The sequence below is a fragment of the Podospora anserina genome, chromosome 1, assembly GCF_000226545.1.
Source record: "Podospora anserina S mat+ genomic DNA chromosome 1, supercontig 1".
In the NCBI taxonomy this organism is placed as follows: Eukaryota; Fungi; Ascomycota; class Sordariomycetes; order Sordariales; family Podosporaceae; genus Podospora; species Podospora anserina.
Genome location: NW_001914859.1, coordinates 1,367,185 through 1,389,936, shown reverse-complemented (window position 1 = coordinate 1,389,936; position 22,752 = coordinate 1,367,185). Strand labels below are relative to the sequence as shown.

The 22,752-nt window shown below is 52.4% G+C and overlaps 7 protein-coding genes across 7 annotated transcripts, besides 2 other annotated features; 6 read left to right on the top strand and 1 right to left on the bottom strand.

Annotated features, from left to right (window-relative positions):
• Positions 1-315: 315 nt before the first annotated feature.
• On the top strand, positions 316-1,644 carry PODANS_1_3820 (uncharacterized protein; the record flags this gene model as incomplete). The annotated part of the gene is made up of 2 exons (XM_001912549.1): positions 316-865; positions 920-1,644. 2 exons carry the CDS (start codon positions 316-318, stop codon positions 1,642-1,644), a joined length of 1,275 nt encoding a protein of 424 aa, XP_001912584.1.
• Positions 1,645-3,008: 1,364 nt separating this feature from the next.
• On the top strand, positions 3,009-4,041 carry PODANS_1_3810 (uncharacterized protein; the record flags this gene model as incomplete). Its single annotated transcript, XM_001912548.1, has 4 exons — positions 3,009-3,199; positions 3,258-3,664; positions 3,714-3,945; positions 4,002-4,041. 4 exons carry the CDS (start codon positions 3,009-3,011, stop codon positions 4,039-4,041), a joined length of 870 nt encoding a protein of 289 aa, XP_001912583.1.
• Positions 4,042-6,236: 2,195 nt separating this feature from the next.
• PODANS_1_3800 (uncharacterized protein) lies at positions 6,237-7,850 on the bottom strand (the record flags this gene model as incomplete). Its single annotated transcript, XM_001912547.1, has 4 exons — positions 6,237-6,320; positions 6,369-6,858; positions 6,919-7,206; positions 7,261-7,850. 4 exons carry the CDS (start codon positions 7,848-7,850, stop codon positions 6,237-6,239), a joined length of 1,452 nt encoding a protein of 483 aa, XP_001912582.1.
• A 1,035-nt stretch (positions 7,851-8,885) lies between these two features.
• Positions 8,886-9,449, top strand: PODANS_1_3790 (uncharacterized protein; the record flags this gene model as incomplete). The annotated part of the gene is made up of 3 exons (XM_001912546.1): positions 8,886-8,996; positions 9,056-9,232; positions 9,291-9,449. 3 exons carry the CDS (start codon positions 8,886-8,888, stop codon positions 9,447-9,449), a joined length of 447 nt encoding a protein of 148 aa, XP_001912581.1.
• Positions 9,450-9,925: 476 nt separating this feature from the next.
• PODANS_1_3780 (uncharacterized protein) lies at positions 9,926-10,747 on the top strand (the record flags this gene model as incomplete). The annotated part of the gene is made up of 1 exon (XM_001912545.1): positions 9,926-10,747. A coding segment is annotated over one exon (822 nt), but the record flags the coding sequence as incomplete, so codon positions are not given.
• A 1,501-nt stretch (positions 10,748-12,248) lies between these two features.
• Positions 12,249-14,744, top strand: PODANS_1_3770 (uncharacterized protein; the record flags this gene model as incomplete). The annotated part of the gene is made up of 3 exons (XM_001912544.1): positions 12,249-12,383; positions 12,439-12,526; positions 12,592-14,744. The coding sequence occupies 3 exons, from the start codon at positions 12,249-12,251 to the stop codon at positions 14,742-14,744; spliced, it is 2,376 nt and encodes a 791-aa protein (XP_001912579.1).
• Positions 14,745-16,665: 1,921 nt separating this feature from the next.
• Positions 16,666-16,791: a sequence feature (rRNA 5S).
• A 47-nt stretch (positions 16,792-16,838) lies between these two features.
• Positions 16,839-16,976: a sequence feature (rRNA 5S).
• A 3,436-nt stretch (positions 16,977-20,412) lies between these two features.
• On the top strand, positions 20,413-21,381 carry PODANS_1_3760 (uncharacterized protein; the record flags this gene model as incomplete). Its single annotated transcript, XM_001912543.1, has 1 exon — positions 20,413-21,381. The coding sequence occupies one exon, from the start codon at positions 20,413-20,415 to the stop codon at positions 21,379-21,381; it is 969 nt and encodes a 322-aa protein (XP_001912578.1).
• Positions 21,382-22,752: the final 1,371 nt, after the last annotated feature.

Here is a 22,752-nt window from a genome sequence, read left to right as displayed (position 1 = left end):
CTGGCCAGGTAGCTACTCCTCCACGAATTACATGACGACAACAACTGGGGACTTGGACAGCTTTCCGCCCAACCATACCAGCCCAATTCCACCAAACCCAGCCCTTTTGTTCACACGGCACGTACGGGTCTCTACCTGCAGGTGGACCTTGCTGCATCTCATCTCCACGTCTGACGAGTGGAAGCTGGACACATGACTGAGGCCATGGCATGAGGAGCGCGAAATACTTGTACAAGAGCGAGATCTCTTGCGGTTTCAACACGCCATCCCACCCCAGCAACATCCCGCGGGCCATCCCGCCAATGACTGCCGCCAATGCCTGTAACATACGCAGTCCTCTCTGGTCGCTATCGGCCTCTCAGCAGGCACATCAAATGGCATCAGCCGGTCCCCAAGTCGTTGCTGCACATGAGTTGTCGTTGCTGCAGTCCCTTGAGATTGCCTCAGTTTCGGGTCGATGTGCAGCATGGTCCACCGCGGCGGTTTCGTCCACGTATCACCCACATCATGCTAATGGAGAGCACTTGCCGCCGCAGGCTTCATACCCAAACAATTCTAGTGGCACCGTTGATGTTCACTGGCTTGTTGATTGGGCTGTGGATTTGGAAATGTATCATGATGGTGGTCTTCCAGAACAAGATCATCTACATGCCAGGACTGCCCCCGACTGCAAGGAGCGAGCGCATTGCTGACTGGTTAAGCCGCTGTGGGGGACTTCAGTGGAGGGAGGAGAGGACCAAAGCTGCTGACGGAACAGATCTCGCAATGGCGGTTGCGACGGTGCCGCTGCCGAAGGGGAATCGGCAGGTAGCCGCGGACGTCGGGAAGTCTGTTGTGGCACATGTATATGTGCTCTACTTTCAGGGTCAGCCACCATGAGATATGCAGGAAACTGTATGCGAGACTGACGCTGCGGTAGGGAACGCCTCGTCCATCCCCCCTCGCTTGCCAGACCTGTCGTGGGTGTTGCGGGCTGTCAGTGACAGCAAACAATATGCTCTGGCACCAATGGAGTTGACTTTTGTCTGCCTGAGTTACAGAGGATATTGGACGTCCCGTGGCCGCGCATCTGAGCCTGGCATCCGCCTCGATGCCGAAGCCGGAGCAAACTGGATTTTGCAACACCATGAGCGAACATTTGGCAAAGACAGCACCACGAAGCCGATTTTCCTGATTTGGGGACAGTCGATTGGCTCGGGAGTAGCAACAAACCTGGCCGCAACCGGACGCATCCCGGAAAAGCTACCTATCCAGGGCGTAATTCTTGAGACCCCCTTTCTATCGATACGATCGATGCTAGGGACGCTCTATCCCCAAAAATGGTTGCCATACAAATACCTGTGGCCTTTTCTCAGAAACCATCTGGACAGCTATGCTAACCTGAAGCTGATGGCTCAAAAGGCCGAAGAGAAAAGTTGCGACGCACCCTTCATATACATCCTCCAGGCTGAGCGGGATGAGCTTGTGCCGAGAGAGCAAACCGAAAAGCTGCATCAAAGATGCATTGAACTCGGCCTCCCCGTTGAAAAGGGGGTTGCCTCGGTTGCGTTCCATCAAGAAGCGATTGCTCGAGGCCCTGGGAAAAAGCTTGCTTCAGAAGCAATCTTGAAATTGACAAAGCGGGCCTTGGATACTTCTCGGTGATGAACTTTGGGGTGGCGATGGCATCTTGTAGGGCAGATCCGAGCCCCTGTAGATCACCCCGGGCAGCGGGCCCATGGCACAAAACAGACAGAACAGGGGGGCACCGGTTGGCGTCAGAATAGTCAATGAGGCCCACTGTTAAGGAATTAATATTTTGGCAGTGGGACCTGGGCCAACTGGTCCGGCCTCAGGGAGCCACCTGGGCAACCCTCCCTCGAACAACACCAGAATTGACACTTCTGACGACCCCATACCTTATTTGACAGTTGGCTGCATCAGAGTGTGTGCCAAGATCCCAGAAACTTGCGAAACCAGCAGCGAAAAAGTAAAGCGTTGACAATCCGTCGTGATGTTACCCAAAGCACGTCAATTAGCGGCACGGCTGAAGCAGTCGTTTGCTCCGTCCGTTGCGTTGGGTCGGCCTCGGGTGGACTGTGGAGGTGGTGTGCTTGTGTTATAAGATACCAGGTCTCGCCCAACAAGTTGTGGCTCGAAGCTCTCCCCAATGCTGTCTCAATGACCCAATTGACTCAATTGATGTCTTGCATCTCGAAAAGTGTCAAAGTCTGATCCTTTTACAATCACATCTTCTCCTCGACATGAAAATAAAAGGCTGGAGGCTTTGGCTGCCTTGCCAGCTGCTGCTTAGCAGAACTTCACGCCACTGCCGGGAGACAGGTGATTCGAGGATATGTAGGCAGCCTCGCAGGATCAGCCTTCACTTTCACCGTTTTCACATCTGGTCATCAGTGTCGCAAGTCCTTCCATTCACACCCGTCCCTTGCCTCGCACACGCCATGGTCTGATCCCTGTAAAAGACATGATCCATGGAATTTCCCCTGGCAGACTCCAGCCAACCCCCCAGTCAGCCTTGCCTAAAACAGCTAGCTCCCAAGTCAGGTGATATCGTGTGAATAACGCATCAAGACGAGCAGGGGTCAGTCGGGGCCGATAGCACTCAGACGCGTCCAATCATGGAACGCGCGGAAAAGTACCTTCTTCGGTGTCGCCCAGAAGGCTTCATGAGTCCGCCTGGCAGAGATTTTCCAGGCATCTGCGCATGGACGCCTCGTACCGTTATATAATATGGCTCATCTTCCCCGCGCGATGCAGACTTGTTCTGGTCTTGCCATCGAGTGCATTTCATCGCCTCATTCCCCACAGGTAAGGAAGGGTCCATCATCAGCATCGCATCGTCCATCGGCCATCAACTCCCGGCTTTTGTCTTTTGTTTCATCATTATTGTTTCTGTCTGTTTAATTACGCACTTATCACCTCCGCCGCCACCGTACCGTCCCGCACAGCATCCAGGAGGGATATTCGAGTGCGAAGGGAGTTGGGCGAGGAAAAGAATATCAAACATCATGTTTTCCACCCGCTACGAGCCTGTTCAACATGTGCGGAGCAAGAGCTTCAGTAGGGGTCATCGGTCTGGGAAGTCGACTTCGTCATTCAGCAAGGAGGCCGGTATTTCCAAGCGACGACCTGAGTCTCAATCCGGCCGTCGTCGTGCAGGCACCATTTCCAATGCCAATGCGTCTCACTCAAACTTTGAGTAAGTCGCTAGATGTTTTGCATGCCCACTTCAATATACTGACATAATATGACCCTAGCAACTCTCCCATCTCCGCCATTGTAACTCTCGTCGTCGGCCAGGAGCAACGCGTCTTTGCTGCCCACGAACATGTCCTCTCCACATCACCCTTCTTCCTCAACATCCTTCAGAACCAGATGTTTGACTCCCAGACGAAGAAGATCTCCCTGCCCGACGAAGAGCCTGAGATCTTCTCGTCTGTCCTCGAGTATCTCTACAAGGGCGATTACTTCCCCCGCCTCGTGCATAACAAGAAGCGCAACTCGTGGGAGATGGAGCAGCTGACAGATGAGGCGCGTCATGATGCCACCATCTACCACCATACTGTTGACGGCGAGCTTCTCAAGGACACGGTCATCTACTGCGCGGCGGAGAAGTATGGGTTAGACGAGCTGAAGAGGGTGTCATTGAGAAAGCAAGGTCTTCGTATGTACACCATTTCCTCTTGACTTGTTCTCAACGCTAACACAGACAGAATCCGGTATCCAAGCGAGCATCATTCTCTCCTCGGCCCGCTACGCCTACGCCCACACTCCCGACACCGACTCCAAGCTCCGCGCCCATTATCTCGCCCTCATCATCCGCTGCCGCAGCACCTTCAAGAAGAGCGGCACGATGCAGCTTGAGATGTTGAACGGCGGCACCCAGCTATTCTTTGACTTGTTTGTGGCCATGTGCAACCATGTTGATGACCTTTCGAGTGCTGCGTAAGTTTTGCCCATCTGCGTATAGTCCTGTTGGCCATTGACTGACTGGTCAATAGGAGCACCCCTCGCACACCGAGAAGCGGCGGCCGTTTTTAGGCTGCCCATCATGATACTGCCTTGATCTGCTTTGTCTGTTTTTCCTTTGTCCGCGATACCACGGTCTCGCACACCCCTCTCGACATCAATAAAACAAAACAAATACCCCCGACTCGAGATGCTGTTTGTTTGGCCTTTTGCTATTGTTACACCCTCTCATAACTTAATGACTCATGTGTTTTTCTTCTCTTCTTCACACCCTTTTATTTCTTATTACTTTTTCGGGAGGGTCTTAATTATGGGATCATTATCACCATAGATTGTTCTTCATTTTTTTGGAGTTTCTGGGTTTGCTTTTTTCTTTTGGTTGTTTTTCCCTTGACATTCACAAGTTAAAAACCCCAAAACATTTGTACTAATATATTCTGGGCGGGTATTTCTCATTCTTCTGGCATGCTTTTGAGAAGTTTTAGCCGTATTTGTATTAGACGGCACACTACCATGGGGTGGATTGTTTTATTTCCCTTGTTTCCTTTGTACCATCATCTCACATTGGTTTGGATATCACGTCGGTCGTCAGACGAAGAGCGAACGCTGGGTTTCGGAGGATGGAATGAACAGGGCAGAATGATCAAGATGTTCTGGACAGTGGGACAACGGGAATAGGAAGGGGGGAGGGAGGGAGGGTGGGTGATTTGTATGACTACGATTCTTACGCTCTTTGCTGGAAAAAAAAGCTTGTTTTCTCTTTTTTTTCTTCTTTTTTTTTGCAGTAAGAAAGAGGAACATAACTCAGGAACGATATCAAGATATCAAAACCAGGAGGGAAAAAAAGGCGGAGGCTTTTTCTCTCGTTGTTTTTTCTCTTGAGAATGAGAAAAACACCAAGCTTTGCCAGCCGATTTTTGGAGAGCTTTCACCCCCCCCTAAAATTTCTGCAGACTCTGGAAATCTCCGTGAGAGCCTTCATACTTGAAAATTTGATCTCGGTGAGAATGTGTCATTGTGGATTAATCGGTAATGACGATAGCAAAAAGAATGTTTCTTTTGCCACCACGACCTGCCATTGAAGCGGATTTTCAACTCCCGCTTTTGCATTGCTACCTAGTCCAGAATGGCCTGCCGCACCATTCATCCCCTACCTTACCCACACCATCCATACAGCTGGGAAAGTTTGGGTTGTCCAATAGGATGGTAACCGCCATTTTCCACACCACCTTTTCGATGGCAGGGGGGAGATAAGGGGGACAGAAGACGGTCAGACCCGTTCACACACACCATTCTGGATATTTCCATCAGACATGGGAAGAGGGGGTGGAGAAACATGTCTTTGTGCCATCGTGATGATGGAATATGGACAATCCCCTTGTGTAAGTGACTCAAGATGAATGAGCCTTGTTGCTCATCTCATCACTCAGGGGTTGATTCAAAAGCATGTCTTGTTGCGCAGGCAGTGAACACGCAGTTCGACCACAGAACGGAGGCATGTTGGGTACCGTAGATCGAGAGACAAAAGCCAGGGGGGCGCATGGTGGTGTGGGCTGTTGCAAAAAGTACCGAATGAGATGATTGTAACAAAAGAAAAAGGAATGGTGTCATCTTCATGGATTGAACCTTCTCGGTACCTCACTGTAATAGTAATGCTTACGGTGTAAATATGGTGGTGCGGCACACTTGATTGCTGCGGGAAAAGGGGGGCGATGTTTAGTGGGTTTCCGCCCCGTTTGGGACCGTTTCCAAAGCAACCCCGCACTAAACTATATCACCAAACCAACACCCCCCAAAGTCACCGATTCACGCTGTTCACGCTCACCCTGATTCCTGTAGTTTGGATTTTTGGTGGAGGAGACAAAATTACAAGACAGTGGATTGAACTGACTTTGTAATTGATTAACAGCTTTTTTCCTGCTCAAATGCTATCCATATCCGTAATTCATGTCCCTTTCGTTCTCAAGATCTTTTTGCAGCCCGTTGTTTTGTTGGTGATGGTGTGAGAAGCTCCCAGGCTTGTTCACGCACGCCAAGTGGTGATAGATATCCGATGGCACCACCACAAATGCCGTCGTGCGGGATGGATGATCCCTCCTCTTTTCCTGCCGTCGGGTTGGGGGGCACCACCATGAAATTGTCCCACCTTCTCCCTACACGACCAAGAACTCGGTGAGTCCCAGAAGATCCAGTTGGACACAGCAGTTGATGAAGATCTTATCAAGCCTTCCCAAATGGGGCGCGGTCAACGCCCATATCTGCCCCGCTCAAACGCCAGTCCCGGGAAACGCCCCCGACTTGCTGAGCACCACAATACTCCGTTCACGAGAGATATATCCCTTGATCAGTCCCTACAAACAAACGGTGTCAGTGACTGGATGACTCACGGACGATGTTACACCAATCAATGTCGACAGCCGTGGATGCCTTGACGCCCCAGGTAGAAACATGGAAGGTAAGGCATAGTTTTGACTCACTTTGTAAATCATATTTGCCAAAAGACACTCAACCTCGTCATTGTCAACCTTCTCCTCGCTGCCGAGGCTGATAGCCGCGGCAAACTCTGCTACTGGGATACGAGTCCGGCGAACAGGCTTGTCTCCCTCCTTCGCTACTGGCTCGAAGCCGCCGGCGATGAACACTTTGCGGAGGAGATTGCGTAGTGCGATGTCGCGTCCTCTTTCGAGGGTGAGGTAGATGCGCCGTTTGACAAACTCGTCCTCGGCTTCCTGAAGGGCGATGTCGAATTTGTGGAGCTCGCCCTGCTTGATGCACCGAGAGAGTGGGAGGAAGAGCTTTTGTAGTCGTGGGTAAGGCTCCAGCAGCTTTTCTGTGGGAAGGGTGTGGGTTGTGATGAGGTGGCACGGAATTAGATATGTCAAGATCAGCCTAGGTGCATCATATTAGCAAAGCGTAAAAGATCCATGTAGAGCATGGAAGGCCACCTACTCTTTGTTCCTCATGGCGTCTTTGTGGCAGGTGTTCCATGCTTCCGTCAGGTGCTTCTCGGCTTCAGCATAGTTCTCCTCAAGGAAGCATAATACTCCTTCGTGGTATTTGAAAGTGACCTGCTGAGACTTTGGGAATGCATGAAAGTCTGGCATATCTCCCCGTCCTGCGGTCAAAATCCTCAGCACATTTTTCGACAATCCTGTCGCATTGAGCTTGAAGTAAGTCTTGAAGAGAAGGTTGACGATGTAATAGAGCCCCCATTTCCGAGACTCTTCGAGTGGTGCTCTGTAATGATATTAGCCTCAGCTGGCAGCAACATCAAGAGCACGGAATTCCTACCTGTCACTCAGGCAAATCGTGAATACTTTGTTAAGAACTCGCGCACAGTCCTCCAATTTCTGATGTTTCTGTAATTCTGGGTCAAAGTCATCTTGGAATGCAGTTGCCGAGCTGTCGTTGACACTTATGTGCTCATCCGCCTGCATCGCAAACAGCCGCAGATGTTTGCCCGCCACATAGAGACACGGAATGGTCCAGGCTTCAAACTCATGACTGTTATACCCCTGGATCAGAGCGTTGATCAAGACTTTCCACTGCTCATAAGCATTGGTCCATGATGAGGTCTGCTGCACTTGAGCAAGGATGCCGGCAGCTTGCCAGTAAGCAAAGTAAACCTCGACCCAACCCTTGATCTCCTTTTGGCCGATGCCGTCCAAACGCGCTGAACTACTGGAAAGACCACGCTTAATGGCTGCTTTCACATCGTCGTCCCGAGCTGCTTTGTAGCTTCCCGCACCATTCGCACTTTGCCATATGCTGGACAACTGGCTAGGAGTCAACTCTGGAGAGATGGTCTTTGCTAGTCGGTAACCATCCCTTGTTTTCCAAGCCTCTCCAAACTCGTGGTAAAGCGCTGGGCCGAACTCCATGATGGGATGTTTGAACTGGGGTGTTGACAGGGTGAGCTTGGCTTGGGCGCAAGCTGTATGATGTTGTGGTTGCCCCACCAAGTGATGGGAGCGGTATCGAGTTGACTGTTGTTCTTATTGGAGTCGAACAATTGTCTGCAGATGCGGATTGATCGCAGGATAGCCGCCAAATTCTACAGATATCGCTCTCGGTGGGCAGTCTCAAATATCTTGTAAATGGCTGGAATATCGTCCTGTATTGGGAGTGCAGTGGAAGAGTGAGATGGCAGCTTGAGCGTGAGAGGATTGCGTTGCTCTGATTGGCTTGCAAGCTCATATCTTAAAGTTGCCCCACCTCTGTGGCGTCAGCTTTTAAACTCACTTCGGCCCCGCCACATGTGGCTGAGGTTCTCTGCGGGGATGGTCAATGCGCGCGAGCCCTAAACCAAGCACACCCAATTTTTTCTTGACCCTCGTTATCGCTAATTCTGGACTCGGACAGCACACGGCATCGACAGCGATCCACGACAAACCAGCAAAGTAAGTTAGGCCTCGGTGGTAAAGAGAAGATACCTTTGAATTAATCTAACGATCCTTTTCCAGATGGGTAAGCAATTTTTTCGATTCCATTGGCATCTTTTGAGTTTGCAGCGAAGGCGGCGACCGAGAATAATTTCGACGAACGACGACAAATTCACCATCCGACGAAATGCATGACACGATGGGAGGGAGGCTTGCCTCAAGACATGTGAATTGGGCAGGGAGGGAACGACTCGTTGATTGTTGCTGTGGAGGACCATGTTGAGGAGATATATCAGGGTTGGCATCGGGGGCCGCAATCTATCGCCTATTTTCGACGGGGAACTGGGAGTTTGTGCATTCTCTATCGACCGGCCAGCACTCGATATTCAAACACGCCGCCATCGCTGCAAACTCGGGATCTTTACGACAAAACACTCGAGATGCTGACAATCTGTGCCAGGTCGTCTTCAGGAATACCAGGTCATTGGGCGCCATCTGCCCACCGAGGCTAACCCCAGCCCCGCCCTCTATCGCATGCGCATCTTCGCGCCCAATGAGGTTATTGCCAAGTCCCGTTTCTGGTATTTCCTTCGTGGTCTCCGCAAGGTGAAGAAGGCCACTGGCGAGATCGTCAGTGTCAACCAGGTATGCTCGCTTGGAATCAATATTTGGCCGGGGACAGAGGAGACTGACCCGTATCATAGATCTCCGAGAAGCACCCCCTCAGAGTCAAGAACTTCGGCATCTGGATCCGCTACGACTCCCGGTCTGGTACCCACAACATGTACAAGGAGTACCGTGAGACCTCCAGAACCAAGGCTGTTGAGGCTCTCTACTCCGACATGGCCGCCCGCCATCGTGCCCGTTTCAGATCCATCCACGTATGAACAAGCCCACGGAAATCGTGCCCGAGTCTAGATACTGACAATTTGCATCTAGATCCTCCGCGTTGTTGAGATCGAGAAGACCGAGGACGTCAAGCGCCCCTACATCAAGCAGCTCATCACCAAGGACCTCACTTTCCCCCTCCCCCACCGTGTCGCCAAGACCAACACCAAGAAGGTCTTCAGCGCCACTCGCCCATCGACTATTGCTTAAAGGGGTTCATGGATGTGGCTGGGTTTGGCAGGTTCTTCAGGTGTTCACTAGGAAAATGGGTTACCAGCATTTGCTCCCTAGAATGAGCATGAAATGAATAAATGGTCAAGCACGGGTTTGCGTTTCGGGGCACAGTTGTTCTTATTGCTCTTTTGGTGTCCACGGTCTCTGGGATTGCTCGTGCAATGTTTTTGAAATTGAACAAAAGTTTGGACGCTTCTCTGGATTCCGCGGGTGGTGACATTGACCGCGGTAGGTTTGCGGCGGTTAAAGTGTAATGTGTCGACCAAAGGGCGCAAGCTGAATGATGCAGTTGTGTAAGACAGTGTCAGCCTTGCATTTTCCCACTCCAAAACAGGAAGTTAGGTTGCGATATTGATATCAGCCAGGGATGCCTGACTCAACGGCTGATCCTCACGACTACGTAATTTTCACCTTTCATCTCCAATATATCTCTCTTTTCAGACTTGACCTAGTTCCGTACACTCGCCGTCCCCATTCTATCCCACTCACCTTTGGCAGACATATCGCGCATCATGGCCGACAACACCCTCGACGTCGCCGCCATAAAAAACGGCACCAACAATCCAGACGACAGCAGAGTCATTGACCCCAAGCCGGACAAGTCTACATTTGTCCGTGTGAAAACCACGCTACCCAAGCGACCTTTCCCCTTAAACGCGGAGAGGAAGGCAGTGTACACGGAACGGCTCATCATCCGCCCTCTATCCAAGACTGACCTCCCGGCTTTGCACGAACTGCGAACCCAGCCGGAGGTGATGGTGTGGACTTATTTGGGGGTGGTGGACAAAGACATTGGGGAGACGTGGCAGAGGTTGGAGAAGTTTGTGGAGGGGAACGAGAGGGAGAATTACAACTGTGCGATTTGTTTGAGGGAAGAAGGAGGAAAAATGATTGGGATTGGGGGGTTTCATGATGCGATGTGGAGTTTTGGGTGGCCGGAGATTGGGTATATGTTTAGACGGGAGTATTGGGGGCGGGGGTTTGGGAAGGAGTTTATGAAGGGGTGGGAGGGGATTTGGGGGGGGTTGGAGAGGGGGGTGGTTGAGTTGATGGTTGATCCGAGGAGTGTGGTTGTGGTGGAAGGGGAAGGGGAAAGGGGGGTGGTGGAGGAGGTGGTTATTGCTGTTACGGCGGAGGGGAATAAGGCTAGTCAGAGGATCTTGGAGGGGAGTGGGTTTGAGAGGTTTTTGACTTGGGAGGAGGAGGATGGGGGGGGGAGGGGGTTGGTGAGGTTGCCTACGTATCGGTTTGTGGTTGGGAAGGGGGGGAGGTGATGTCATGTTTGGGAGAGGTTTAGGGGAGAATGTGTAAGGTGTGCACACTACACATTGCACGTGTGAGGTGGTTATTGGATTTGATGAGGGATGCAGTGGCCCGGTGGTGGGTCCTCCGTGTCTCTTGTGTCCGTGTCCCCCGGCTTGGGTCACCTTCCGGCTCCGACCGGGGCCGTGCCGAGACCGGGTATGGGCGGTTGGGTACGGCAAGGTTACCAGTCGACATCATCGGCATGTGGGTGCCCTGCAGCAAAAGCAGAGGTCGGTTACACCAAAATACAGCAGCACGTGCGGTTTCTGGCATGGTTTCTCGGAGATATTGGATATGACATCAAATAGAGGAAAGAGCTATATATCAGATGAATCTGGGATAACACCGAGAGCTGTGCGGGGTTTATTTAGATGCTGGGGTGGACGGATGGTTGCTTGTCTTTCCAGTCTTTCAACTGCCAAACAGTGTTGGCCTCATGTTTTGAATGTAATTCCGTCCCAAATTGTGTGTTTTGACCTCGTTCGCCCGAGTTGGTGTTGTCGCGCGCCCGATGGCCATGGTCACTAGATAGGTCTGATGTTGTAATCAGATGAACGGTTCTGAGTGGCAGGGCTCCGCCCGCTTTTTCACAACGTCAACACCAGCCTCTTATTCTTCTAGATCCATGATTCTAACGGCTACGCAGCGGAGCCACGAGATCATCTGTCCCAGCCACGCGGAGGTGGATCTCAGGGTAGATCGTACGTGCAGTTGAGATTCATGACACTAAGTTCCTTATCCAGGGTCTTGGGCAGAGGACCCCGAGTATGCCTGTACAAAAGAAGCTACGAGAAGCTACGAGAAGCTACAAGCAGGCGCTGGATTTCTTGTGTAAACCGGAAGCACGTGTCAGCAGTTGAAGCGTCAGCGGTGGTGTTGCCAACCTGGAACCCAACCTGCCAACCCTCACTGCCCCTCCACCAGTCCAGCCCCTCAGCAAAAAGACTTGGTGAACCCCTGTCACTGGTTGCGTCAACCATATGTTGGCCCGCAGAGTTGGTTTCGCAACTTGGTACAGCGCCGCGCACAGCTGCCGCAGATATTCTTGCAAACACTTTGCTGAAGAAGACTCTTGTTGACTCAAGTCTGCCTAAGAAGCATCTCGAATGCGACTCTGAGCTATTCGCTTCATACCCGACTACAACTCAGCATCTTGGAAGCCCGGCGACTTTCCTGTCTGCCCGCCTACTTTTCAGATAGGGTACCTTACCTTCGTTACTTTTAGATCCAAGAATTTGGTTAATTATCTCATGTCCGGATCCCTCTGCTGTGAACCCCTCCTGCTGCAAACCACCTATTTTTGCCCCTCCCGATCGTGTCACGACAGCAACCTCCAACGCCGATTATCGCCCACCGCCCACGAGGTCGAACTCAGAGTCGGGGCTGATATGATGTGCACTGGTGTATTTCATAACCACCCAACGCCGACGCCAACATCGCAAGAAGCTGGTCTGAGGGACAACTGAAGCAATGGCGAATCCAACCGCAACAGACGCCGAGGACGGCAACGCCTACTATGGCTACCTCTTCACCACAGCGAAGCCGATTCCCACTCCGACCCCTATTCTCGATGCGTTTTTGAGGGCGCTCTCACTACATATCGTATGTTGCCCAGAGATGGAGAAATGGAGCCTTTACTAACAATGGTCTGCGCGTTTAGATCAAGGAGATCGGTGACAAGAATGATAGGTACTTGACGCCAAAGAAGCTAGCAGCCTTCTACAAGGCTGCCGGTTACAATTTTGACTGTGAGTGGGACGGCGGCATCTTACCTTACTCAAACAATGCGCAAAGCTAACAACGGCCATGGTAGTCCTCTTTGTCGATATGGACAACCCCTTCATATCCGATGTTTTCCAGGGTCTCGGCTGTCAACACTGGCTCTTGCCAACAGAAGACGACTACGCTCCCCCATCGATTCCAGCTTTGACAACGAAGGGCTTTGTGCGGTGGCAGGCAATCCAGACACTGCTTGAGCCACAGGAACAAGTCCCAGTCCTCCAATATGCGGCCAAGCACTGGGGCCTGAAGCACCCTGACACTGCCTTCCAGTTCCCTGCCGACTTGCCCAAGGAAGCGCTGCCCCAGGATACAGACATCGACACTGATCGGTGGTATCAGGAGTGCAAGGCTAAGCATATCCAGGAAGCAGCTGCAGAGGAGCCCAAGGAGAAGCCCAAGGAGAAGCCCAAGGAGAAGCCAAGAGAGGAGCCGAAGCCAACTTATGCAGAGCGCAGGATCCCCTCATACAATGTTCACCACGTCCCGCCGACACCACAGCCAGGGACACCTCGCGACTACTTTGGCTCTCGTCCAGTCAAGGTGACATATGTGAATGTAGCACCAGGGCCATCAAGATCACCAGAACGAGAGCGAGAGCGGGCCAGAGAACAGGCTGCCAGGGAGCGGGAGCACTACCTTCATCGCCAGTCTTCCTCCGATGAACCATCACGCCGAAGGAGCTTCTCCGATTATCCGCACTCACCTATGGAGGGCCGCCCATCAGTTAGGATACCTCACCTCGGCCCTGATCGCAGCCCGCAACCGCGTCGTCACAGCCAGCCCAGACAATACAGCACATCGGAGTCGGACGAACCCCCGATTAGTCCCCGAACACCAAGACGGACTCAGCGCCCTTCCAACGAGCCCCCGATTCCCGGTGTTCGCCGCGTTTATACCGGCAGCTCCGAGGAGTTGCCCCGTATCATCCGCACAAGCATGCCTCCACCTCCCATTCCAACATCGCACCCACATGCCCACCCCGGCGTAAGAACCCACTCACCACGACCATCGCCAGGTGACAGTGGTAGGACAACACCAAGAGGGGACGACGAGCACAGGCGGAAAAGCACTCTGTATGACCTCAAAGACAAGCTCACTAGCTTTATGACGGGCATGCCACCGGCCAGCGAGCGGCAACGAAGCCTGAGCGGGTCACGAGGAAGAAAGGAAGGCCCAGTACCAGTGGTGGTAACTGCCTCTAGGGGTAGCAGAGATGGAGATCTTCCCAGTTCGAGGCTGAACCGGTCGTGGTCTCACGACGAGACGGACTCTACTGATTCAGAGGACGAGCGCATCCGAAGAAGCAGGAAACAGTCAAGCCGGGAGCGCGAGAGGGAGCGCCAAAGAGCTGCCGAAGCTGCCTTTGACAGAGAACGGGAGCGAGAACGGGAAAGAGACAGAGAGCGAGACAGAGAGAGGGATAGAGCACGTGAGCGGGAGAGGGACAGGGAGCGAGACAAGCGTCCAACACGAGAGTCAGACCGCGAAAGAGAGGCAAGACGACACAGCGACCGTGAACGAGACAGCGACGAGAGGAGACACAGCGACCGAGCCAGCGACCGCGGAAGAGACCGCGGTCCCCCAGCCCCAGCCGCAGCAGCCGCTTCCCTCCACCGCAACGGCGGCCACCGCGTTATCGAGGTCGAATCCGACGACGACATTTCTTCTGTCCGGGGCTACACCCGCAACAACGGCGGCCCTTACCTCTCCCGTCCGGACAACCACCGCCGCACAAGCAGCCACGCCGACATCGACCGCCGTCGGGACCTCGACCGCGAAGTCCGCGACCGTGACCACCTCCGAGATCGGGAGAGGGACCAACGACTTAGCGACCGGGAACGAGATCGTCGAGAACGAGAGCGAGAAAGAGAACGAGACCGCTACCATGACGATCGGGAGCGCTGGCGAAGGGACGAGCGGTTGTCTTCCCCGCGGGCCACACCCCGTGAACCCCCACGGATGGAACGCTCCCCTCGCCGGTCCCGCGATCGTGACAGAGACCGTGAGAGAGAAAGACCGCACCCCAACGAGGGCAGAGAGCGAATGCCTAGTCCTGCCGGGGCGGGAGTAACTGGTACGAATAACCCTGACTACCACAGCCTAGACCCCAACTCCTCCTCCTCCTGGTTCCTCCCCTTGATGCTGCTCCTCAACATGATCCCCCGGCATGCTCTCATGGAATAAGATAAAACTGACTAGAAATGTGAAGGAGTCTCAGGCAGGAAATACCCCGACATCAGCTCTGTAGCTTCATCGTCTGGGCCGTGGCCGCCGTCAACGCCAAAGATGTCGGCTGCGGGGGCGGCCGAACCGGTGGCATCTGGGGGGAGGGGCGGGCCGGTGGCGGACTAGGTGTCTTGTTTGCCGGTTGAGGCTCTTTTTCCGGTTGCTGCTGCGGTGGTGGGGAGGTGTTATGGGGGTGGGTTTTGCGAGCGTTGCGGGGGGGATAGGACTAAAATTGTTGTTGAGAAGAACGAGGGAATCCAGGAGGAAGAGTTGAAGGTGCTGGTGGAAAAGCTGGGGGAGATGGTGGAGTGGATTAGGGAGAGGAGGGGGAGGTGGGGGGTTGATAGGTGGAAGAGGGAGTATTTGGAGAGGGTGAAGAGGAGGGAGAAGGAGAGGGAGAGGAGGTGGAAAGGGAGGTGGTATCCAGAGGGAGAAGGGGGGGAGATATTGGGGAGTGCGAGGGAGTTGTTGGGGCAGATTTCATGAGGCATATGATGGATGAGGATTTGGTATATGGGTGGGCTAGCATGGTCAGTTTTTGGATGACAGGACAACACTGGGATTTTGGCGGACGAGGTGGCATCATCATATCCTACTTTCTTTTGTTACTATTGGGTTTTGATCACTGGCGTATATATACACTGGAACATTTGGTAGTCCTGAACTGGAGGCATATCATTTTTATGATTATTCTTTTCTCAAACATCTTCGTTCTCATCACCACTCTGCAGAAAAGGAGGTTGACAAGCGCATGGACAATTCAAATTTTGAGTTTTTTATCAATACTTCCTCCCTTGAGATATATGTACAAGCTCCGTCATATTCCAGATTTCTATAGTGTCGGGGGACCTCAGACACAAACACACTGCCCAAAGGTATCCATGGCATCACTCCGGAACTCGCCCGCTGCAGTGCAGCCGTTGTGGATGCTGCTCGCGCTGCAGAAGGCCTGGACCCGGCTGGGGCAGACGAACCTTGGGGTGCCGAGGGAGATGTCGATTAAGGGATAGGCGACGGCGGTGGTGGTTGCTGCTAGAGTGAGGAGGGGGGTGAACTGAATTGTTGTTATTGATCTTGCTTTCATGGTTTAAATGAGGACGAGGGGAAGGAGTACCTTCATTGTGCCGGGTGTTGACGTATTGGCACAAGTTATGATGTTTATATCTCTGGTTGTGCTGGCCCGTGATAAGCAGGGAAAAGATCTGGCTTGACAAAAGTTGTTGATAGTAGAGATGAAGAAGACCTTTTCATTTATGATCTATCTTATATATGACTAGAAAGCAACCCTTGTTACACCGCTTGAGATATTTTATTTCGCCGGAACGGCTATAATGTCTCTCTTCAGCTGGTCAACCCACCACCGATGATGATCCATTCCTCAACGGCTTTGAACTAGCACCAAGTACTATAGGCATGGCGTTGAGTCAGTCAGCTGGTGAAGATTACCCGAATTATCAGCCATTTTCTTTTTTGAAGACTTTTTTGGGAACAAAACTGTTGATCAGCGCTCTAATTACCGAGATGTGAATCAAGAGTCTTCAGCCGCTGTGAGGCCCCTATCAACCAATGACATAGATATGCTGATGGTGTCTAGATATTTACTGACTTGAGTTCCAAGTTCAAAGGTATTGATGGTTTCTGTCAGTCTCAAGATGTTGGCAACCCAACCGTGTGACGATGTTTACGAAGAGACATGTGTCCAAATAAGACAAAGCCCCCCCCCCCCCCCCCAAAAAAAAAAAATCAGTCTCACCCATAGACTCGTACTTGCTCCAACCAACATAGTGTTGGGTAAGATGGGGGGAAAAAGAAGGAAAAAAGACTTCGAAACAGTTCTACAAAGCCTCAAAAGTTCAAAAGTGGATCTTGAAGAGTGGAGCAAAAACATACAACACCGAGGATTCCCCAGTGGTCACCCACCTGAGTACTAGTTCGGCCCTCAGCTGTTTGACTCGGGCAGAGCGGACGGGATGCCGTATTTTCAGCTGGGTGTGGTCGTATGTGACGGTTTGGGTCAGGAGATGGGTTCATGTGTGGACAATGAGACTGAGGCAAAAAACAGGAAAAATACATACAACACCGAGGATTCCCCAGTGGTCACCCACCTGAGTACTAGTTCGGCCCTCAGCTGTTTGACTCGGGCAGAGCGGACGGGATGCCGTATTTTCAACTGGGTATGGTCGTATGTGAAAGGTAAGGTTGGGTTTCGTGGTTATGAGGTGGTGTGAAGTGAGAGGTGGATGGCAACCACCACTGGTAGCATGTTGCAAACCATTGATAAATTGCTCTACCCTCCTCGGCTATCGAATTGAATGATAGCAAAGGAATGTCAAGCCGTGTGTACGAGGTTGACGTAAAAAGAAGACTCATATCACAAGATATGCACCTGTGTAAATCGGGAGAACCAACCATTCCTCAACACCAAGAAATTCCATCACGGGTCAGTCTGTGCACCACCCCATCCCAGCACCCTTGCCACAAAATTATTGAGATGCTAAAGTAGGCTAACATGCCTTGAATGATAGTCCATAGGCCTTTGAAGATAATCAATGGGTCTTCAAAGATAGTTAACAGGCTTTGAAAGATTATTTAAAGGCCTATTAAGTTACTTTTAAGGTGTAAAGCAGTTCACAGGGTTGTATAGGTTAACTTACTTTTGTGTGTCAACTATTTTGTGGTGAGGGTGCCCAGGTAACAAAATTCACACGAGATCGCAACGTTGTGCAAATTCCGAAGAGGAGAGCTCGCCTCTTCCATGCGGCCACAAGATGCAACCACCATCACCAGTTCCTCAAAAAGAGACTGAACGATTGCGTAATCCTCTGGGCTCTCTGCAAACATCTTGGGCCTTGATAACCGGCCAATGTTTTTTTTTCGTGCCAGGGAAACTGACAGAGCTGCCGAACCCTTCGGTTGGATCATGGATGATCATGATGGTGAGCGGCGAGTAACAGCCCAGGGTGATGGCCCAGCGGGGCCGCATCAACTGGCCGGGAGAACCATCCCCTCTCATCTTACTGATACTCGCTCACGCCTCACCACCAACCACCCGTCTGAGGAGAGAAAAGCGCTCTGGCGGTATTGTTCCAGATCTCCCTTTTCCTGGCTCCGGAGACAGCGGGATGAAATTACAGGGTGTCAAGAGACCACATCACAAGGGCTGCTTTTGTCGCCGGTGGCATATGTAATATATATCGGCCGCGGGTCGGGAATGCCCAGGACCGGTCACTACATCGGCATCAAACTGCCCGACCGGGCCCCGCTCCGGTCTCGCTAACAACTCTCGAGCAGCGCACGGCGACATGCGCCCCGTTAGGATTAGGGCCGGGGAGAATGGTTTACACAACACACAAGACAAGAAACATTGCCCCAAGTGCAGGGCGGAGATGCGGTTTGCGCCAACAAACGTGCAGATGGGATGCGGCACCACACATGTGTTTCTCGGGCACAGCTACCGATCCTGAAGGATAAGGAGGGTAGTAAGGAAGAAACATCCAGGCGTGGGGAAAGCTTCCTATCCCGAAGGTTGCGTCATCCCATTCGCCGATAGTCAAAGGGCTCGCTTGCCGTTGGAGGGCGGTCGCCGTGACCGAGACCCGGCCGGTGGATGACTTAGACAGGCTCCGTGGCGGCCTTGATTGGATAGGCGGTTGGGTAGACGCCATGTTCACCGCCAGCCGAGCCCATATTACCTGACCACTGTCGACCTTCTAGGCATGTTGTCGGGCAGCTGCAGATATATCAATCAATAGTAGCTGGAGAAAGAAGGAACAGAGCAGATATCTGGCCAAAACGAGGACGACCACCACCACCACCACCTACCCACATGCCATCCCGCCCGGTGAGCCCTGTCTTGTTGTTACGTGTGAAAACTGAGAGTCGGTTGCGGTCGATGGGGACATGCTAGATTAGCGGGTGTTTTGTGCGAGCGTGGCGCCAAACAAAACAAACGAGTCGGGATTTGGCTGCTCAAGTGACTTGAAAAGAAGAGAAAAAATAGATTTTCAGAGTCGGTGTCCCTTGATGAACTCCGACGTCATCCTCAGATCTCTCCACTTTGGAAGCCCAGGGCTCTGCGGGTCTCCTTGGCTGGGATCTGGCGGTCAGTGAGAGCGGGGGGCCGAGGAGGGGGTTGTCTTTTGAGGATCATGAGATGCTTTGTTGGATTTGATGGCTGGGTGGGAATGGGGAAGTTAGCAGAATTCCTCCGGTCGAGGCCCGTTGAGGAGGCCGACATTTTATCACACTGCAGTGCAGAGTCGGACTGGGTGATTCCGCAGTCGCTGCTGATGTTCGCAGCTGAGGTCAGACACCTGGGCGTGGGCGTCGGCGAAAGCGGCCGGGGGAATAAACACAACGTGCCTGTCTGGGTCTGCGGTTGAAGATCAAACCAATGCCATGATGATCACCACGATTCCACGATTCCATGAGAAGGAGGTGGGCATTGGGTTCAAGCTGAGCTCAGCCCAGCGAGCCAGCGAGTCATCCAGATGCATGGAGAGTCCAACGGTGCGCTATGGCCCATTCGGGCGAATCTACTTTGGACAGCAAGTTTAGTTGGTGAGCTGTCCATGGTGCTCCCCACACAGGGAGATGCGCTGTTGGAAAAGGTCCGGAAGCAGAAAAAAGGAATTCCAAAGCGGGCGAGGGAAACAACGAGGCGACGTTATTGGCAGATAATGGGATGCAGCTGAGGCGGCCAGCCCGATGGTTGCGTGCGTGCGTTGCTTGGTGTTTGGTCGGCGCAAACTGTTCGCCCCTGACGGAATATCGGAGTTGGATACGATGGCTGCCAGTCAGATGGCGGCAGAGGCACATGCAAGTGTGCCACCACACCTCTATGACTCTCCCTTTCCGGAGCACTCGTGGCACTCTCCTGTAAGTCCCAGCTGGCTGCTCCGTGGCTAGCAGTGGCTATCAGTGGCTGGCAGGCGTGTTCCTGACCCAAGGTCGCACCACGCACCACCACCTACCACCACCGACTTCCCGCCCACATGGAAACTGTTTGGGCCTCTCGACTTGCCTCCGCTGTGAGCTGTCTCTCTCTCTCTCTTTCTTCGGGCCGTGCTTTACAGCCACCTAGGCAGAGCTTCTTCCATTCTTCCCGTCCTCTCGTTTGCCGTCCACGTCAGGTTCTCATACCCAGACCTTCCGATACACCGAGAGCGATTCACGCTCTGCAGATTCCGGGCACCAAGTATTCCTGACTTCTGACTGCGACTGACCAAGACGCCCCCCCCCGACCCACCCGACAGCCTGTTCCCCCCGTCCAGCCGTTCCAGGGACCAAAGCCATCTGCATCCGCACCATCCGCACGCCCTCCTGCCGTGCTGTACTTAAGTGCCCCGGGATCCACACCGGCCCCGTGGACCCCAATTTCCTTCTTCCCTCTCTTCTTGCCCACCATATATCATCACCTGCCTGTTTCGGTGCCGATCTTTGTCAAACACCTTTGGCTTTATTTCACACGCTTTCCTCTTCAACAAGACACGACATCTTCAGCAAGACAGCACAATTCCGTACAGCTCAGCATCATCACACTACGATAACAGCACATAAACACCATCGCTTCTGACATTTGACCTGCCTCGCGAGAGCCACGCAGTGCTGAGAGAAGCCGGTCAAGATGAAGGGCCGCCCAGTAGACCAACTCGTCTACGAGTACATGTTTCCGAAGCCGCGACAGACAGACCCTCAAAACTTCACTCAACTTCTCCAAAGATATCTCGTCCTTGAGGTTCGGCAAGAAGTCCACTCGTTCTACGGCCACTTGGACACACCCGAAGCTAAATACCCCGGTCTCGACTACACAAATCGCATCCACCGAATCCGCCTCAGTCGATGGCAGTGGCACCGGCGGTTATTCCGCGCCTTTGACGGCCTTCGCCTTACATACGCCGAAATCCAAGGCCTCACAAAGTGGGAGGGCACACGGTGGGCAAAGGAACGGTTTGAGCGGGAACAGGGAACTGCCATCCGGGACACGACCGCCGATGGATTCCCCGAATGGGTGGAGCCTCGGCACCGACAAGACGGATATTACCGCCGCGCCTCCGAGGTGTCGGACGAGCCGGTAACCACGCCAGAGGATGGGATGATCGAGGAAGAAAGCGATGAGGAGTTGGAAAGTGTCGGAGTGGCGCTTAACGAAAGGCTACGCGAGCGAGTGGCTCTTCGCAACATATCCGGAGACAATTCGATGCCGCTGGACGAGGAATGGGAAAACTGGCTAAAAAATGCCATCGAGTCGGGAGAATTGCATGTTGCCGATCAAATTGCCCGTTTCCCTGGTCCCCACTCCCTTACCGCCGACGATGTGTTTCCGCCAAGGATGATGGCTGCTGCGAGAGCAGGCCATTGGGAGGGCATTCCCGATTTTGTTCACAACATCATTCGCCAGGCCATCGACGCGGAACAGAGACCACCCCAGGCACAGCCAGCAACAGCTCCTTCGCGACCATCTGTTAGGTACCACAACGCCAGAGTCGCCGTGTATGGTCCTGGGCCTCTCCACTCTCGGATCGACCCGTCTCGGTATCCCAACGCAGCTGCCAGAGCGACGAGAGCCGCCAGAACCGCCCAGCAAGGGGCCTGAAGTGCCAGCACCACGCTGGTTTTACGAGAGTTACGTTGATTTCTTTTCAACTTGCACATTTGGTGGACCCGGTAATCCCTTTGCGCGCAAATCCGACGTCTAGGGCCGAGAGGTTCTCGTATTCACAGCCTTGCCTTTTCCCGCCCATGTTTGATATTACTTGAAAGGCGGGAGATATTTTGCACACGCCTGATTTTGCGACGGGGAGAAACGGCATACCGACCAAGACATTTTTATGCCGTGCTTTCAAGCCCCGAAGCGGAATATTGCCGGTGATGAGAGAAAAGCCAAGCGGCAGCCAGCAGTTACCTATGGCTGATCCGAGGTAATGGGAGGGTGGTAGCGGGGAACATGCACAATGCGATTGTAGCATTTTGGGAGAGCCTTGAGTTGGAGAGCGTTGCGTTGGCAAGCAATGGCATTTGAGAAGACGCGATGAGTTTGAGGAGGGAAGAGAAGGGAAAACAAACATGGAGGAAGGAAAATAAATACCCAGTAGCAAAGCAGCCACAGCACAGCACCGAATATCAGAGTTTATGATGACAAGAGCACAAGTTTTGTGTGTGTGTGTGGAAACATGGAATGTTAAAAAAGAAGCAATAGATAGCGAATACCATATCGGAAAGTACATATTTGAAGAAGAGACATGATCAGAGTTAGTTATTGGTTTTGGTTTATGGTTCTTGTGTTTCGTCTGATAGGTACCTATGTAAACAAGAAAATGAGGAGAGGTTGTCTGGTTGTCACCTACTTACTTAGCTTCATGCAACTTTCTTTCTAACGTGGAGTGGAATTTGGCAAGGTGAAGATGCTGCTTGACTGCTGCTAGGTTTCGCAAGAGTACTTTTGTTAAAATGAATCTGGGTCGAATTCATCCTCTAACATGTTAGATGGCATTCTTTTGGAGAGAACCTCTACCGAGCCCCCGATTTGTCTTACCAGCGCCGCCCATCCATGTCTATTTACTTACCCTGCCTATACAAGGCCGTTAAACTATCTTTTAAAGCGTTTAAACTATCTTTCAAGGCCTTTTAATTATCTTTTCAGGTCTTTTAATTATCTTTTAAGGCTTGTTAAATATCTTTAACGCTCAACAAGTATCCCTTCGAAGTATTAGTTATATTCTTTATTGAGGGGGTTGGGGGGTGGCCGTCGGTTGGATAAATAGTGGGCTCCGTGGAGGTTCTCTCTTCTTTTGTGGCACGGTGTGGCTATCTGATGAGCTGGGTTGGTATCGAAGATGGTCTTGATTTATTATTACATACCTAGGTACGTATATGTGATTGAGAGAGTAAGTGATGGGGCTCTGGGAGAGAAGGGGGTTGTTGTGGACTTTGGATGAAGGGGGGTGGGTTGGTTGGCTGGATATAG